This window comes from Cyprinodon tularosa, unplaced genomic scaffold (assembly GCF_016077235.1).
Source record: "Cyprinodon tularosa strain WSP-4 unplaced genomic scaffold, ASM1607723v1 ctg531, whole genome shotgun sequence".
NCBI lineage: Eukaryota > Metazoa > Chordata > Actinopteri > Cyprinodontiformes > Cyprinodontidae > Cyprinodon > Cyprinodon tularosa.
The window spans coordinates 268,869-284,820 of record NW_024039265.1 but is presented as its reverse complement, the minus strand read 5'-3'; the positions used below and the strand labels follow the sequence as shown (position 1 = coordinate 284,820).

The 15,952-nt window shown below is 38.3% G+C and overlaps 1 protein-coding gene across 1 annotated transcript in view; it reads left to right on the top strand.

The window, feature by feature from the left end:
* LOC119796023 (dynein heavy chain 9, axonemal-like) overlaps positions 1-15,952 on the top strand; it is a 236,756-nt gene that overhangs the window by 115,533 nt on the left and 105,271 nt on the right. The window contains exons 49-54 of the mRNA XM_038304321.1: positions 1,738-1,934; positions 3,313-3,475; positions 4,766-4,889; positions 10,920-11,062; positions 14,150-14,311; positions 14,765-14,998. Coding sequence (XP_038160249.1) covers positions 1,738-1,934; positions 3,313-3,475; positions 4,766-4,889; positions 10,920-11,062; positions 14,150-14,311; positions 14,765-14,998 — 1,023 coding nt within the window. The remainder of the gene's footprint in view (positions 1-1,737; positions 1,935-3,312; positions 3,476-4,765; positions 4,890-10,919; positions 11,063-14,149; positions 14,312-14,764; positions 14,999-15,952) is intronic.

Sequence of the window (15,952 nt, the reverse complement as noted above, 5' to 3'; positions counted from 1 at the left end):
CATCAGTGGCCAGCACAGCGAAGAAAAGGAGGAGGAGGGAAAAAGGATTTTTTTTTTTAGGGGGAGAGAGGGCAGAAAGCCTGAAGAGACATCGGGGAGAATATTAACCAGTTTGGTATGGGGTCCGGCTGTCAGGGTCTGCACTGCCAGGCTGGCAAATTGGAAAACATTTTAATGGTTTCCTGCCCACTGCTCCCTCCTTACCCTTTCTGTTGCCCTGTGTCATGCACACAAGTAAAAAAAAAAAAAAAAAACTGACAAGCACACACACACACAAATACAGTTCATCTGGAAATAAAACGATTAAAATAAGAGATTGTGCAACAATTATGCAACAGCTGTAGGTTTACGCACTTCATGTGCAGCCTGTAAACCCACAGCTTGCATAATGATAATAATAATTGAACTTTATTAATCTCACACTGGAGAACTTTACTGTTGCATTTAACCTATCTGCTTTGGGAGCAGTGAGCTGCCATTGTGCGCCACCCTGGGAGCAGTGTGGCTTGGAGACTCAGTGTGCAGGCTGAGGGGATCGTACCGGGTACTTGCAACCTTGTCAGACCACAAGCGCTCTGCTCTAACCACAAGGCCAACACTTCCCCATGGAGGCATCTGCGATCCATGAAAATCAGAAATGCACCGATCAGGTTTTATACCAGTCAATACCATTTGTTTTAAACATGGAAAAAGTGCACACCAGGTTATTTCCCATATATTAGAATCCTAAAGAATTGCATCGAGAGGCATTGTAGAATTTACATAATGTTTCTCTATCCATTCACTAAATTGTCTGTCAGACTTTTTCGTTTTCATATAATCCAACAAACCTACATCACACACTTATTGGCTGATTTGCTTAGAGATGAAAGATAAGATCGTCTTTTCAATGCATTAATAAAAGTTCATAAAAATTTACCAGATAATTGTTGAATCAAACATATTAATTAGTGCATCTCTAGTAAAAAATTACAGCAGTGCATGTTTTCTTAGTCAGTTATACTGTTTACTTGAGTTATACTGGCAAGGACCCATCTCCACTGCAGTTTTTCTATCTTTTAAATGCTGAAAAAATAAATTCAGGATATAAAACAATTCATTCTGAGGGGGAAAAAGTAAAGCAGACTTTTTTAGAAATACACTGGTCAATGCTTTGTGTCTGATTGCTTAACTCCAGATTTAGTGAACTGTTGTCTATTTATACAAAGTTTAGTCAATTCTGGTTTCTTATTAAGAACTATATAAAAATTGAAGAAAAAAATATAACGATTCTTTGCAACCTCCTTTGTAACTGCTATTTATAGGAAAAGAGGAAACATTGTAGGCTTTTTCAATTGTAAAACAATCACATTCTGATTAATATCTAACATCTTATATTAGCTACTTAGTTTGTAGGATAACTGACACTATGGTGCATTTGCTGACAAAAAAATATTTGAGTCTCTAATTTCTCAGCTTCAGTCAAGTTAAAATTGGTCGTTTCCCATCAGTAGTCAGTTTCTTAGTGCAACTCTAGTCTAACTTTTTCATACAGACATCTTTCCTTAAGAGGCAGAATCTAGAGTGAAACATTTCAGAGCCAGCATGGATGAAAATGAACTGGGTCAGCCTCTGCAAAGCAAAGACGTTTAGCTATGTCCATGTCCACACAGTTTAGGCCTAACAGTAATGTTCCGCTGGCAGAAGAGTGCTGCTGTCACTGTTTACCACAAATGTGTGTCTATGAATTTCCCCAAGGACATGGAGGAGGAGCTGCAGCAGACCAGGGAGATGAACCTGTACTGCCATTTCGCCGGGGGGCTGGAGGAGCCCAGGTACATGCCAGTGGAGTCCTGGAGCAGCCTCAGTAAAATCCTGCTGGAAGCTCTGGAAAGCTACAATGAGGTCAACGCCACCATGAACCTGGTGCTATTTGAAGATGCAATGGCTCACATGTGAGTCCAGGTTAACAACTCAGGGCGCATATACTACTTTTCTTCTTTCTGAAATGTATAACTTTATCAGAAAAACAGAGAAACAAATTATTACACAACACTTAACATCTGGTCACTTCTGACTCACCCATTGAGAAGCAAAACATCATAATTTACCGTGCAGACTGTTCTCTTAGTCATACTCAGTTTTATCCAGGGTCTTGCTTGTTAAGGTCAGCTGATGTTCCTCATCTGCCACTCTGCACTGCTGGCTCTTAAACAACTCTTTGCTGGACAAATTATTGTTCTCCATTTTATTTCTTAGAAGTAAAAATATAGGTCCTGAACTTCAAAATGTTTGATTGTCTTAAAATATATGCAGATATGTTTTTATTTAAAGAGTAAATCAAAAAGGTTGCAAAATTATTGCTTATAGCTTTTTTTTTAGTTTGTTTGCCTTTATCAATAGGCAGACCACATTCTAATGCCCAAACTAGGTTTAAGATTATAGGTTGTTTTGTTAAAAAGGTAATATTACAAGTATTTTGAATCCAACCAAAATGACTAAAGAATGTCAGATCATTTTTTCTGGGCTTGATTTTTAATAAAAATGGCTATGTTAATTTTTTTATACTTTAGGTCGATATTGGAATATTGTGAAAATGTAATTATGTGCTTACATGTTAAACTGGAACTGAAACTGCATAAAGCAAGCTGATTAACTCTACTTATGTTTGGAAAGTAACAGATGTTTGAGTAAATAAAGCCCTGAATGATGAGAGCAGTTAAGAGACAGATAAGAGCCCTTAGAGCGAACAGTGGAGTTTAAAGAAGTAAAGGCAGTTAACATTTGTTTCCAATTGTTTGGCTTTAGCGCCAGTTGGCATCTAAGAAGTTTAAATGTCATCTTATGTATAATCACTGAAAGTCGTTGAAACGTTATTGAAATTGCAAGAAATGCAAAGCGGCTAAACTGTCATCAGGAGAAGATGAAATTTAAATGTCAGCGCAACTGGAAGCGCGGAAACAACTGAGATTTGTCACTTTGTATGTGAAACATGGCAGCAGTTAAAATGGGAGTGTGTTTGTAGTTGTTCCTTTCAGCTGTGCAACTGGAAATAATGAAATCAGATCATCTATTAAAAATGAAAAGACAAAAGGACATTCTTATTATATATATTATATGAAATGTTATGGAGTGAAGCTCAGTCTAGAGAAAAATAACATTTTTAATTGGAAACCCAAATAGAGAGGGGTGTTGTTCCTTATTAGAACAAAAGAAAGAAAGCAAACCTTCTCAGGGTCTTTTTTTTTCAGTCAGCTCTTTTCCCTTACATTCTATTTTTTCTTACTCTTTCCTTTCCACTGATTCTTTCCTCCCACTGCTCTGTACATACAGCTGCCGAATAAACCGAATCCTGGAGTCTCCACGGGGCAATGCGCTGCTGGTCGGAGTAGGCGGCAGCGGCAAGCAGAGTCTGACCCGACTGGCTGCCTTCATCTCCAATCTGGAGGTTTTTCAAATCACCTTGAGAAAAAACTACGGTCTCACAGACTTAAAGGTTTGAAAGGAAGATATTCAGTGTCTGGTTGTTGCAACGTTTTTATTGTTCCTTGCAAGTATTCATACCCTCTCTTTTTTTATTAATTTTCCAGCATTAGTTTATTTGTGCAATACCTGCAGTAGTAGCCATTCAAAATTTCCCCACTTTCATCGATGGGCCCTTGGCTGCTCCTGGGCTGGTCCTTGGCTGATGCTTCACTGGTTCCCTACAATTCCTTTTTTAAACATCAGTATTTGTAATAAAATATTCTTTCTGTCGTGATTTGTGGACATTAAGATCTAAAGAGAAGAGTCCTCTCCTGGTTAGACCCTGTAAATTAGTGAAAGGGTGGAGTCAGGGCAAAAAAATATGCAAGAGGGGGTCACTGCAGTGGCTGGAAGTTGGAGGAGATTTCCCATGGAGGTGCAGGGAAGTGGACAGGGGAGTGCGTTTGACTGGGAAGGTATATTCTAAAACATGAATACACCCTGATTGAAAGCATGCTTATGCTGCATTGGCTGCAGCATCACCACTATGATTAAAGGTGCATGTCTTTAGCACCTTCCTATATTAACACCCTGTGTTTCAGTCTGCCCATCATCTTATTGACTCTGAATGGGAGCAAACAGAAAACTGACCTTAGACCAGCAAAGCTCCCTAAAATAAACATTAGCATTTTAGTTCTCTGGTACATATTGAAGTATGATCCAAGGTAAAACAGGACTATAATACAACAACGGACGAAAAACTAAAAGGTTCTTTTTTTATACATATTTAATTAGCTTCCATGTTGTTGCTGAAGAAAAGCATTCTGTTGTTACTGTACCACTATGTTATATGTCAAACATGATTCGTTTGAAGAAGTGCACAGAAAGTTCCCCCTCGTCTTTTCATCATAATAGCTATATTTATAGTAAAATAAGTTTACTATTTAGATGTTTACTCAAAAAGACGATTGAACACACATTTCTTTAATATTATTTGGTTAAGAAAATTTCCTTACCATATAGTAATTTTCTTCAACTTCTTAATTAGGCAATGCTTTGTATTGGTTTATCACAGTCCATCTCAATAAATTAATTGAATATGATGTCATTAAATGGCAAAATATGGAAAGGTTAAAAGGGTATGAATATAGCACGTCTCTGTACAGTTTTAGAGTTCAAACAGCATAAGGATGTTTGAATGTCAGATGCTTTTGAGTGGGAGAAACTCCTTTTATCATAATAGTCTAGTTTCTCTAACAGCTTCAGTTTCTACGATTTTTCTCATTCCTGATCCTCCTACTCGTCTTCACTTCCCACCCAGACTGACCTGGCATCGCTCTACATCAAAGCTGGTGTGAAGAATGTTGGCACAGTGTTCCTGATGACTGACGGCCAAGTGGCAGATGAGAAGTTCCTCGTTCTGGTCAATAATCTTTTGGCATCAGGTAACAGCAGGCCTCTTTAATTATTGTGTTTGTAGGAGAAAGATTTGATATCTTAGTTTTTATATTCGTGAAAATTACAGATTGTCATTGCTTCCTAGTCTGGTTTTAACGTTATGAAGAAATCCAAGGAAGCTCTAACTACTGCTGTTTAGGGGGCCAGTCCATTATGGTAGGAATACATTTATTATTGTTCTACCTAGGTATTTAAAATGTACTGTAAAAGAAATGAATTTTATTATTTTCATATTTTTCTCAGACAACAAAAATCACATAAAAAAACAGACAAAAAAACAAAAAACAATTGTCTCTATGAGAAAAACATCTTTTTCCAGGCTCTCTTTAATGACCCAGCCAGTTTACTATGAAATGCTCGCTCCTCTCTGTTTGTGCTTGCAGCCTCAGTCCTGCACAGCTGTTATGTTGGTTAGAATAATGACTAAGATATATTTTTGTTTGTTTAACTATGTTCCTGATATAGTATTAATTAAATCCTTTGTTTTTTTTAATAGGCAGCTATCTGCAACATTCAGCATTTGTTATTACTGACCTCATGAGGTCTCCCCAGCACACTCCAAGCTCCTGAACTTGCACAAAACATGCTATATTTAGTTGCAATCAAATGCACTTTTCAGCTTTTCAACCACAGGTGCATTAAAACCCAGAGTAAAACATGAACATATTTAAATAAATATATTCATAATCCAGCTCTAGTGAATTATTGTACCTACCAGGGTTTGCACTTACTTCTTGCATAGTGTGCAATTTTAATCATGTCATCCTTCATGGAACACATAGTCTATCATTTGGGACACAAAAACAGCATGAATCCTTGACTACCCATTTTGCAATTTCTAGACTATCCACACACTCATGGTTCTTTTCAGCAGCTATGATGCCATCAAATTGAATTTGATTGGAAACCTGGAGTACCCAGAGAATGCAGAAATATGAATATGGAGAACATGCAAATCCATACAGAAAGGTACTAACTTGGTTTTGAAGCCAAGGCTTCTTCATTGGGAGTGTTAGTGTCTCCCTCAGCCTGGATAAGCTGCATAAAATCATCAAGACAAAAAAATAAAAAATAAATTAATAAATAAAAATGAAACTTCTTTAATAAAAAACTTAATGCATGAAGTAGCTTAGTGATTTATAGATGGATCAAAACTTCAGCCAGCAAATATTTTTGTCCAATATTTTCTCGTATCAGCAGCGGCCATTACATGCATGGGTTTGCTCATTAATGAGTTGATTCAGCAGCCATGCCTTGAGATTACGTGAAGTGAGTTTTAAAGTTTAGGAAACTGTTATTAACTTTACTGTCAGCAAAAAATTAGCAGTTTAGCTCCCACAAAGCAAGTTAAGAGGAGAGATGGCTGAAAGACATTCCTCCTAAAGCATACAGTAGCATAGATCACAGTCAGTATTTCAAAGAGCACTCCAACATTCGTTAAGACAATATCATTGAAATTGAATGTTATCTATTACTGCTCTTTCTTATTTTACAAAAAACTTAATATAACAAACCAGAAAACAAACCATTTCATAATGCCAATCAACAAGGTAGCAGGCTGTGTTTTGAAACAAGCCTTCGCTTTGCAGGTCTTTGTTTTGGCTCTCAAGCATCTTCCTTTAACCAGCTCCAGTTAGGTTTCTGAAAGGGGACGTCTTTCACTTCACATCTTGAAACATATGATAGGTTTCAGAAATATTAACCCCTGTTTTTGTGCATTTATCTCTTATAATTTAGATGTATAATTTCCAATTTCAAAAGTTGATAAAATTATGTAAAATGTCCTGGATTATAAAATTGAACTTCGCCTCTTTGGATATCTATCTTAACATCTACCTCCTTTTGGGAAATTCTCCCCTATTTTGCATACATTTTGCATAATATATAAATAAAAACTGGGTGACTAAAGCAAAACCAAGCTGCATCAGTTCAAACATGAATCAAAGTCATTTTTTATTTTAAAACATAATAGGTTTTTTTTTTTTACATAAAGACACGCTTGCTTGTTGTGACTGCTTTGTCATTTTTACATTTTGACATGCTGTTATATTTGTGTTATTCGTACAGTACTTTGGTCCTCCGTATGTCCATAAAATAAACTTGGTGATTAAATTATGGAGAATCTAAGCTTTCCAATGATACCTAACATGTCCATATTGGAAAACATGTTACTGGTGTAATTTTCATGCATTCTGAGATATTGATTGTAAATGCTATAAAACGGGTCGCCGGCAAACTGGTGGGTTTTGAGAGGCTAATCTACACTGGTACGATAACATTCATCCATCCATTTCTGTCACGCTTAATCTCAGTTGGGGTTGTGAGGGGTGCTGATGCTTATCTCTAGCTGTCTACACGTGAGAGGCGGGGTCCACCCTGGACAGGTCGCCAGCCCATCGCAGGGCAACACAGAGACAATCAGGAAAAACAACCATTCACACACACACTCACAATTAAGGAGAATTCAGAGAAACCAATTAACCTAACGGTCATGTTTTTAGTACGATGAGATCTGCAACTAAACAGATATAGATGAAAACCCTACACAGCACATATCATTTGGATATAAGAAATATGACAGACCAGGTCTCAAGGCCATACCTGACATCTGATTTCATCCACCTAAACACATCCTAAGCAAAAAGAATGCTTATCCTCCTTATGGAACCTGACTGATCTTCTGTAGAGGCACCAGTGTCTGTTAATGAATCGCTGTAAATGGCACATTAAGTGCTTGTTCATGTTAGTGGTCGCACAGCTTTGATTTTACTTGTCACAGGAGGTGCAGTATTAAAATAGGAGTGAAATTAAACAGTTGGGGCAATAGGTGATTCTGGACAGGGGTCAACAGGGGCCAGTAGCCCTGTAGAACTGGTCCTTGCTCTTGGTATTGCCTTTGTAATGAGGAAATATTGCTAATTCATTTAATTATGTTGGAACGCACTGGGATTGAAACTGATTGGTCAAGGTTACACTATTAGATCAGCTGTGTTGAGATACGATCATAGGTTTCATCTGCTTGATCAGGAGTTTGAGACCTGCAGCCTCAGATGTCCAAGTGGTTCTTTAGCTCTGTGGATCATCTAATATAATAGCAATGAAATATCCCCCTGTTTCTTTTTTCTTTATCCTTTGTTCTGTGCTCTTATAAAAAGACAAAATATATAAGAATATAAAAAGACAAATTAAAATAAGAAAAAAAAACTGCCACCCTCTGATTTATATGGTCTGGGGCATAAATTGATTCCTAATCTCGGGTGGAGGCCTAGAATGTCTTAATTTATTGAAAGTGAGTGTTCCGTGCATTTTAAGTTTATGAAATAGTGTGATAGTTTGACTATTGCAAACAAATTCATAGATATATTTCAAATTTCTAACAGTTGATGGTCAATAATAATGTACTCTTTCGGGGGCACGGTCATACAAAAAAACAGAGCTTTCTAGAGGATCCTAGGTCTGCACTGAATGTCTAATAACTGACACTTGGATAATTGACACACTATATTTGCTCTTTGCATAATATTAATGGATTATTGCATATTTACAACAATATGTGTAAGTGGTGGTGGGATCGTCATGCTGAGGGAATAGTGATGTCTTACAGAAAGTTGAGACCAGGATAGGAGAACAAACAAAGGTGAAAGACAATTTTTACCCTTTTAATTTATCATAAAATGAAATATAAACTTGTATGTAATCAAATATATATATATATATATATATATATATATATATATATATATATATATATATATATATATATGAAAAACATTTAGCACATTTGTATTTATTATTTCTTTCATTCAGTTTTGTGTTACTTTAATTACTAGCCTAGATTGATAATTTTCTTTAATAGAGGCTATGTAAACGTTCAAGCACAACTGTTCCTCTATGAGCCTGGCTTTTTTTTAACTTTAAAGGTACTCAAACTAAATTGTAGAGCTTCTCCACAAGTGGACAATAACATTTGTATTGTACTGAGGAATTGAAGCCCAGCCCTTCCATTACACGCACACTTGAGTGGTTAGATTGATTTTGTTCTATTCTTGTCATCCACAGTTTGTTGAAATGTTTATCATTCTGTGAAAATATAAATACAGTGTTAAAAAAATATTTGTTATCATTGTTATTCCAAAAAAAAAAACTAAAAAAAAAATCAACTGGACTTTGTTTCAATGTTTGAAGACGTTTCGCTTCCCATCCAGGAAGCTTTTTCAATTCAAAATGTCAGGAATAGCGTTCAGTTCGAGGCTTTATAGAGTAGCCCAAAAAAAGCCTTGTTTTTTTTTTGAAAACATGCAAATTGAAACCAACGAAGGGGTCATTTGGCTTCTTTTGTTAGCCTGCAAAGCCCCATACCCGTCTATGTCGTGATGGGTTTTAGTGGAGCTAAACCCAAACGCAGAACACCACGGAGACTGAAATAAAATTTAAACAGTTTATTAAAACGAAACAAAATCCAGGTTTGGTTCTGATACAGGAATGAGTCTTGGCAGGTCACACAGAATGCTCTTATCTGTGGTTATGACTGAGCGGTGGAGAGAGGAGACAGAAGAGTCCAGAGACTGAGGGATAGCAGAGGGCTAAGCAGCAGCAGGGCTAGGCTACAGACTTGCGTGGACTCAGTCCTAGAGTTGCTCTGAGTTCTCACCTAGAGAACAGGTAAGCAGATTTAGACTGTAGATCTCCTGCTTGACTACCAATAGCAGGAAGGCAGATTTCTGATGAGCTCCTCCAGAGCTCTTGAGATGCGGCAGGCAGATTACAGCAAGGGGACTCTTCCAAAGTGTCCAGGGTTTATTCCAGAGCAGGTTGGCAGGCTTCAGATGATGGGCTCCTCCAGAGCTCCTGAGACACGGCAGGCAGAGTTCAGCTAAGAGAGCTCCTCCAGTGTTCCAGGGTTCAGTTGGGTTTCTTCCGTGGTTAACTAACACTCTGGCGTCGGAGTGTTGTCCACAGTCCACTTAAATACTGGTCCCCTGATGAACAGATGAGGATCACCCGGTGAAGACAGCTCCAGGTTCAGGAGATCCAGTACACCCTCTAGTGGAGGAAGGTGGACAGCACTCCAGAACCAAGCAGAAAAAAACAAAACAATCAGGAAGGGATCCTCGGCGCCCTCTGGTGGGCAAGCCTCAGGATCCCAACAGTCTAAGTGTCTGAAAGGGGGGTCATTAAAGAGAATTGTTGGCCTAAAAGCACAATGTGAAGCGAAACGTCTTCAAACTTCCAAAGTCCAGTGGATTGTTTTTAATTTTCTTTTTTGGAATGACCTGGATGACTGATAATCTTCACCAGCATATTTTCATTGTTATGTTAAATAAACATATTCATAATTGAACATGAACAAAATAAAGATAAACATTCTAAACATAGATGTACCTATTTATTTATTTGAAGCATTTGCAGCATATTTGGGACCCCTCAATTTAGGGAACATAATAGAACATTTTAGCCTATTTGTGCCAACGCTTTGGAGATGAACGAAGTGAAACTTGATGCTTAATTGTTTTTGCTTTTAAACTAAGATATGTTTAAACCTGTATTCAGAGTGAAAATATTGATTTTAAAACCCAGTTTACCTGCTGTTCTATTGACATAAAATGTTAAACTTCATTGATCTTGGATGCATTAAACTAAATGGAAATAAGAAGTTGAGATAAAGCAGTTTAAAAAAGATTTGTAATAATAATGGCACCTAAATTTATATCGGATACATTTTCTTTTCTTCACCCTACATCTATTCAACCACCTCAATGCTCCACGCTCATCAGTGCTTTGACTGGAGCTGTGACTTAAAGCAGATATCTGTATTAGCATATAAGTCCCCTGCGTGATCTCCTGCAGTCTCCACCTCTATTACCACAGCTAGATTAGATTTAAGAGTCTCTGTGCTCAGTGTCAGCTCAGATCCCAACTAGATAAGAAACTTTTTCAGAGTTCACAGGCAGCTTAAGCTCATATTAAAACAAGGTCTGGAGGCACCCCTGTAATGTGATTCATTTTATTCATTCCAGGAGAGATTCCCGACCTGTTCCCAGACGATGAGGTGGAGAACATCATTGGCAGCGTGAGGCCAGAGGTCCGCAGCGCAGGATTGATGGATACCAGAGAAAACTGCTGGAAGTTCTTCATCGACCGCGTTCGCAGGCAGCTCAAGGTGAGGCAGAGAGATAGGACAAAAATCCTCGCTTGTTTTTTTTTTTTTTTTTTGCTACTGTGGATTTCTAAAGTAATCATCCAGAAACAAACGTTCTTAGTGGCTCCCTTCCAGTGGAGAGTTATGCATTAATCTTCTTTGCAGAGCTTCGCTTATGTTTGATCTCCATCCTTTCTTAATATAGCAAAAGCTTGCAGCCTCACACTCTAATTTACCACTCCTAAATAAAAATAAAAAAATCTCTCAAACTTAGATAAACATCTGACTTTATGAAGGAGCTTCTCCCTAGACAATTTTCTTCCCTGACACTTTCAGATGAACTTGAATACATTGGGGGGCGGCGGACGTCTTTATAAATGACCAGTAGGAGCAGAAAAGCTGCCGTTTAGCTACAGATAATTTCTCCAATGTGTAGTCGCTTTGTTCCCTCTGGGGAAGGAGAGATTCCAGAGGGCTGCTTATCCTGTCATTATTATAGCGTACACCACCACCTCCCACATCCCTCACCCCCAAACCACTCCCAGCACAAGCCTCTGTAGATCGGGGAGTGAATAAATAAGGAAGGCAATCCCACAGGCAATCTTCTAAAGAGTGGATTTCTGACTGTTTAGTTCTTTCTATTTAAACTGCTTGTCTGGGTGGAAAGGGAACTTTTACAGAAACGTTGGCAAGCTTCAATCATTGCATGAGGATGTGCTGAGGCTGTGTTTCAGCATGTCGCTCTGTGTGTTGAGCGTAAATTCCAAAACTAGGCCACAATTTACCATGCTTCTGGAACGTTTTTGACGAACTGCTCTCCCAGTCGATGGGGAAGAGTTTGAGGGGGTTAGTTCATCAATGGTCCAGCCTTTCTACCTGAAAAAAACCCTGAATGTTGGAACTGTAACTATACAGTCAAATGTTATCACTTTTTTCCATCACAGTGTTTTTATCACTACTGCTCACCTTCATCAAGGCTGCACTTTGAAAAATGAAAAAGTCTCGAGAGCTGTACTAAATGATTTTGTACACTTGGGTGCACAAAATGACAAAATAAAATCTGTCTGTCTGTCCACAAAATCAGTGACATAAATAACCAGAACAAATGATTCACATCTGACCTGGACCTAATGTGGTACACATGCAGACCAGCAAATGGTTATGTAAATGATTCAATTGTGTGTGGGTGCTCTCTCATACCTATCGGTTCCAAAGTAGGGCGACTGTACCATCTGTACAATCCGCATGCTGACAAATGGCACAAAATGACCTCTCCTCCCAGCCCATAATATGCATCCCAATCAAAAACCAGAGCTTTCTGGTAAAGCTAACAACTCGAGGATCTTCTTCGTTTGCTAACATTTACTCAGAGGTTTCATTAACTACCAGATGCTCCAGGAGCTGCCTGATAACTGCAAATTAAAAAAGTTATGCATTTATGTTTTTTTACCACTTTGTAGCTAAACAAGAGCATTCATTTTGGCTTCATAGCTGCTTTTAGTAAAGTGTTTAATAGTGTGTCTTTTCTTCTATACCAGCTTTCTACAGATATAAACCAGCTTAGAGGTATAGTAGAGGATGTTCTTTTTCCGGGTGGATCATCAAAATAAGTGGTCCTCCTAATTGTTAATCATTCTGGTGCTGGTCGCGACTTTTACTTACAGGTGGTGAGTTTGACATAGTGGAAATATTGCAGATCTTCTTTTGGAAAATAAGATTTTATGAGCGATGCAAACAGCAACTTTTAAGCAGTGTGCACGAGGAGAAATGGGCTGGTGCATGCTCGCACGCGTTTAATAGGTGTTCCCTCTCTGGAGTGGGTAGGGTTATGCCCGCCAAAAAATATGCATTTTTTTTTTTTTTTAGTTTTAAAAAATTCAAAAATTCGCAAAAATCCTACGCTATGTCTTTAAGCATTTTGTTTTTCTGTGACTGTTGAAAAAAATATGTAAAATTCAACTAAATGTAGCTATTCTTTGGGATCTTCATTGGAATAGTGAAAAAAAATTATTAAATACCTAAAAAGCACACACAAATATAAATGACATGATTTAATTCCAATTATCTGCACAATATTTTCGGTGGGTGAGTTGTTTGACGTCTTGTGAGGGAAAGCTGAGTAGCAGTCTGTAGTAAAGCAACACATCTGTCAGACTGCACATTGGAAAGGCCATGCCTTGGACCTGTTTTGCAGCTAGGTTCTCACACTTTCTTTTTCTTTAGCGGAGGAAAGATTGCTTTTAGTAAATACCGGCACATTCTAAGATCAAATATCACACCCTCTGGGAAATGTGGAAGAAAAAAAGGATAATGGCTTGTGTAGCGTGGAAATGATTTCCGGCACACCTCAGAATCCACATTAGGCTGCAGAAACCCAAACTGTGCGGACCTCGGGAGAGTGGTACAAAGGTGGAATCATACAAAACTTCAGAGGAGAGAAAAGCTATTTTGTCTCTATAAGGTTTTTTAATCTTGCCTCCTGATTTATAATTAGATCTAATAATAAACTTTTGTCTTGCCCCACAGATAATCTTATAAAAGGGTTTGCAATAATACACCATTAATGCTGATTTAAATTGATTTAACAACTTTAAAAACTTTTTCTTTTAAATTATTTTTTCAGGATTTCAAATATACCCCAAAAAAATTATTTAAAATGTAAAACAAAGCCTTGATATTGACTTTGTATTTACTTCATTTAGAATTTTTTGCTTCTCTGAGCTGATTAGTTACCATAGGCGGTTTCTCTGGGTGCGCCTTCTGCTTGTTTATTTCTTTAGATTGAAAATGTCGAGCATCTGGCTGAGTGTCTCAACAAGCCAGCTGTTAGTCTCCAGCAGTGAAAATCAGTCTGACATATCCCAGAGCTCAACACACCCCTTTAATCCACATACATGAAGGAAGCTTTATTTGCCTAATGATGGAGCTGCAGATAATGAATTCACGGCTCTCCATCACCGTTCTAGACCATTAATGGGTGTTAGTCTCACATTTCCTCTGTAGGCCTGCTGTGTATCTACCTGCATCCAACAAAACAACTCAATGACTCTGATCTATTTCTGTGTCCGAGTCCAGCCTGTATTATTGTTGCCATGCCATCCCTTGCAGGTTGCTCTGTGCTTCTCTCCGGTCGGGAATAAGCTGAGGGTTCGTAGCAGGAGGTTCCCCGCAGTGGTGAACTGCACTGCGATTGACTGGTTTCATGAGTGGCCACAGGAAGCACTGGAGTCGGTCAGTTTAAGGTTCCTCCAGGATGTAGAGAACATCGAGGTAAGAGAAACTCTCCCTATAAACAATACAGTAGCAGCCATTCAAAATGACCCTTCCCAGTCAAACACCAGCCAAATAGCAGTTCCACTGGGCTTCTCCCGGGCGTGCATTTTTTTTTTTACTCTGACTCCACCTTTTACTGAATTACAGGGTCTGACCAGGAGACAACTTTTCTCTTTAAATTTGAATGTCCACAAATAATGACAGAATATTTTAATACAAAGATTGATGTTTAAAACTCAATAGTAAGGGACCAGCCAAGGGCCCGTCACGGAAAGTGGGGAACTTTTGAATGGCTACTACTGTAAATACCAAAAGAAAGCTTCCACACAAAGGAAGTTCTTGGGATTTTAATTGTGAAGGACCCAAAAATAATTGTCCATGACCCAGAGGAAATACTTCCCCACATCTTCTCCCACTTTCACTGTGTCTGGTAACTCTTAACCCATGCAGCCTCAGGTAAAGGAGTCGGTGAGCAGATTCATGGCCCACGTCCACACAAGTGTCAATCGAACATCCAAGGAGTATCTGGCTAATGAGCGCCGCTACAACTATACCACGCCTAAGTCTTTCCTGGAGCAGATCAAGCTGTATCGCAGTCTGCTGGGTCAAAGGAGCAAAGAGCTAACCGCCAAGATGGAGAGGTTGGAGAACGGCCTCCAGAAACTCGGCAGCACATCTGCTCAGGTATTTTCATCATTACTGTGACCTCAAATTCCTGCAGCTAGATGTGTAATCAACTAGAGAGAGTTTCTGGTTTGGATGTGGTTTATTCCCCTTAAATATCAGTCATAGGTAGAGAAATGCCATAGCTCTATGTGTGACATGCCACACATAGAGCTGAAACTGAGGATTAGAGGCTAGTGATGAAGCTGTGTAGGGATATGATAAAACTGCATTATAGATCTCCCGAAGGTTAGGTATATATTGCTAATATTAATCTCTATTATTATATTAAATATCAGGTATACTGTATGCAGGTAACAAAAAGGAAGTAAAAAAAAAGCAACTTAAAATTGATAAGCAATAACTGACAACATGGTAATTTACTGTAGCACATTAATCTTTGCTTTAGCAGAAACCTCTCAATAGACAAGCAGAGAGGAGAAAATGTCCAGACAAGAGTGAACTGGAAGCAATTACTACAGCATTGCACTTGCCTCCAAAGATTTAACTTTAAATCAGTCCCTGTAATAGATAAGCTTACTACAAACAATTAGCTAACAAATCAGACTATGTTACCGCTCCCTCTTCTATCTTACTAAATGCTTCACCGAGGATCCATCCGTCAGCCTTGGTGGTTGGGGAAAAAAAGCAGGTGGGCACTTTTTTTTTCGATGTAAGACAAACTCTGACCTCAGTATATTGCAGAGCTAAGAACGTGGCACAAACACCGACTTTATGATTGGTAGGACATGACTACCGTTTTAGAAATATTTTGCAGGTGAAACAAATGTCATATTTTTTGTACGTATTTCTACTGACTGGAAACAATATATATGTAATGAAGAGGGGGGGTTGAAGTTTCGGTTTGAAAACAAAAGAGTTTGTAGAGGAAGCTCATGATTACAGTGAACATATGGAAGCTTTCCTACTCTTACAAGTTATAACTCATTGTCAAATATTCTGCGTGTGTGAGCT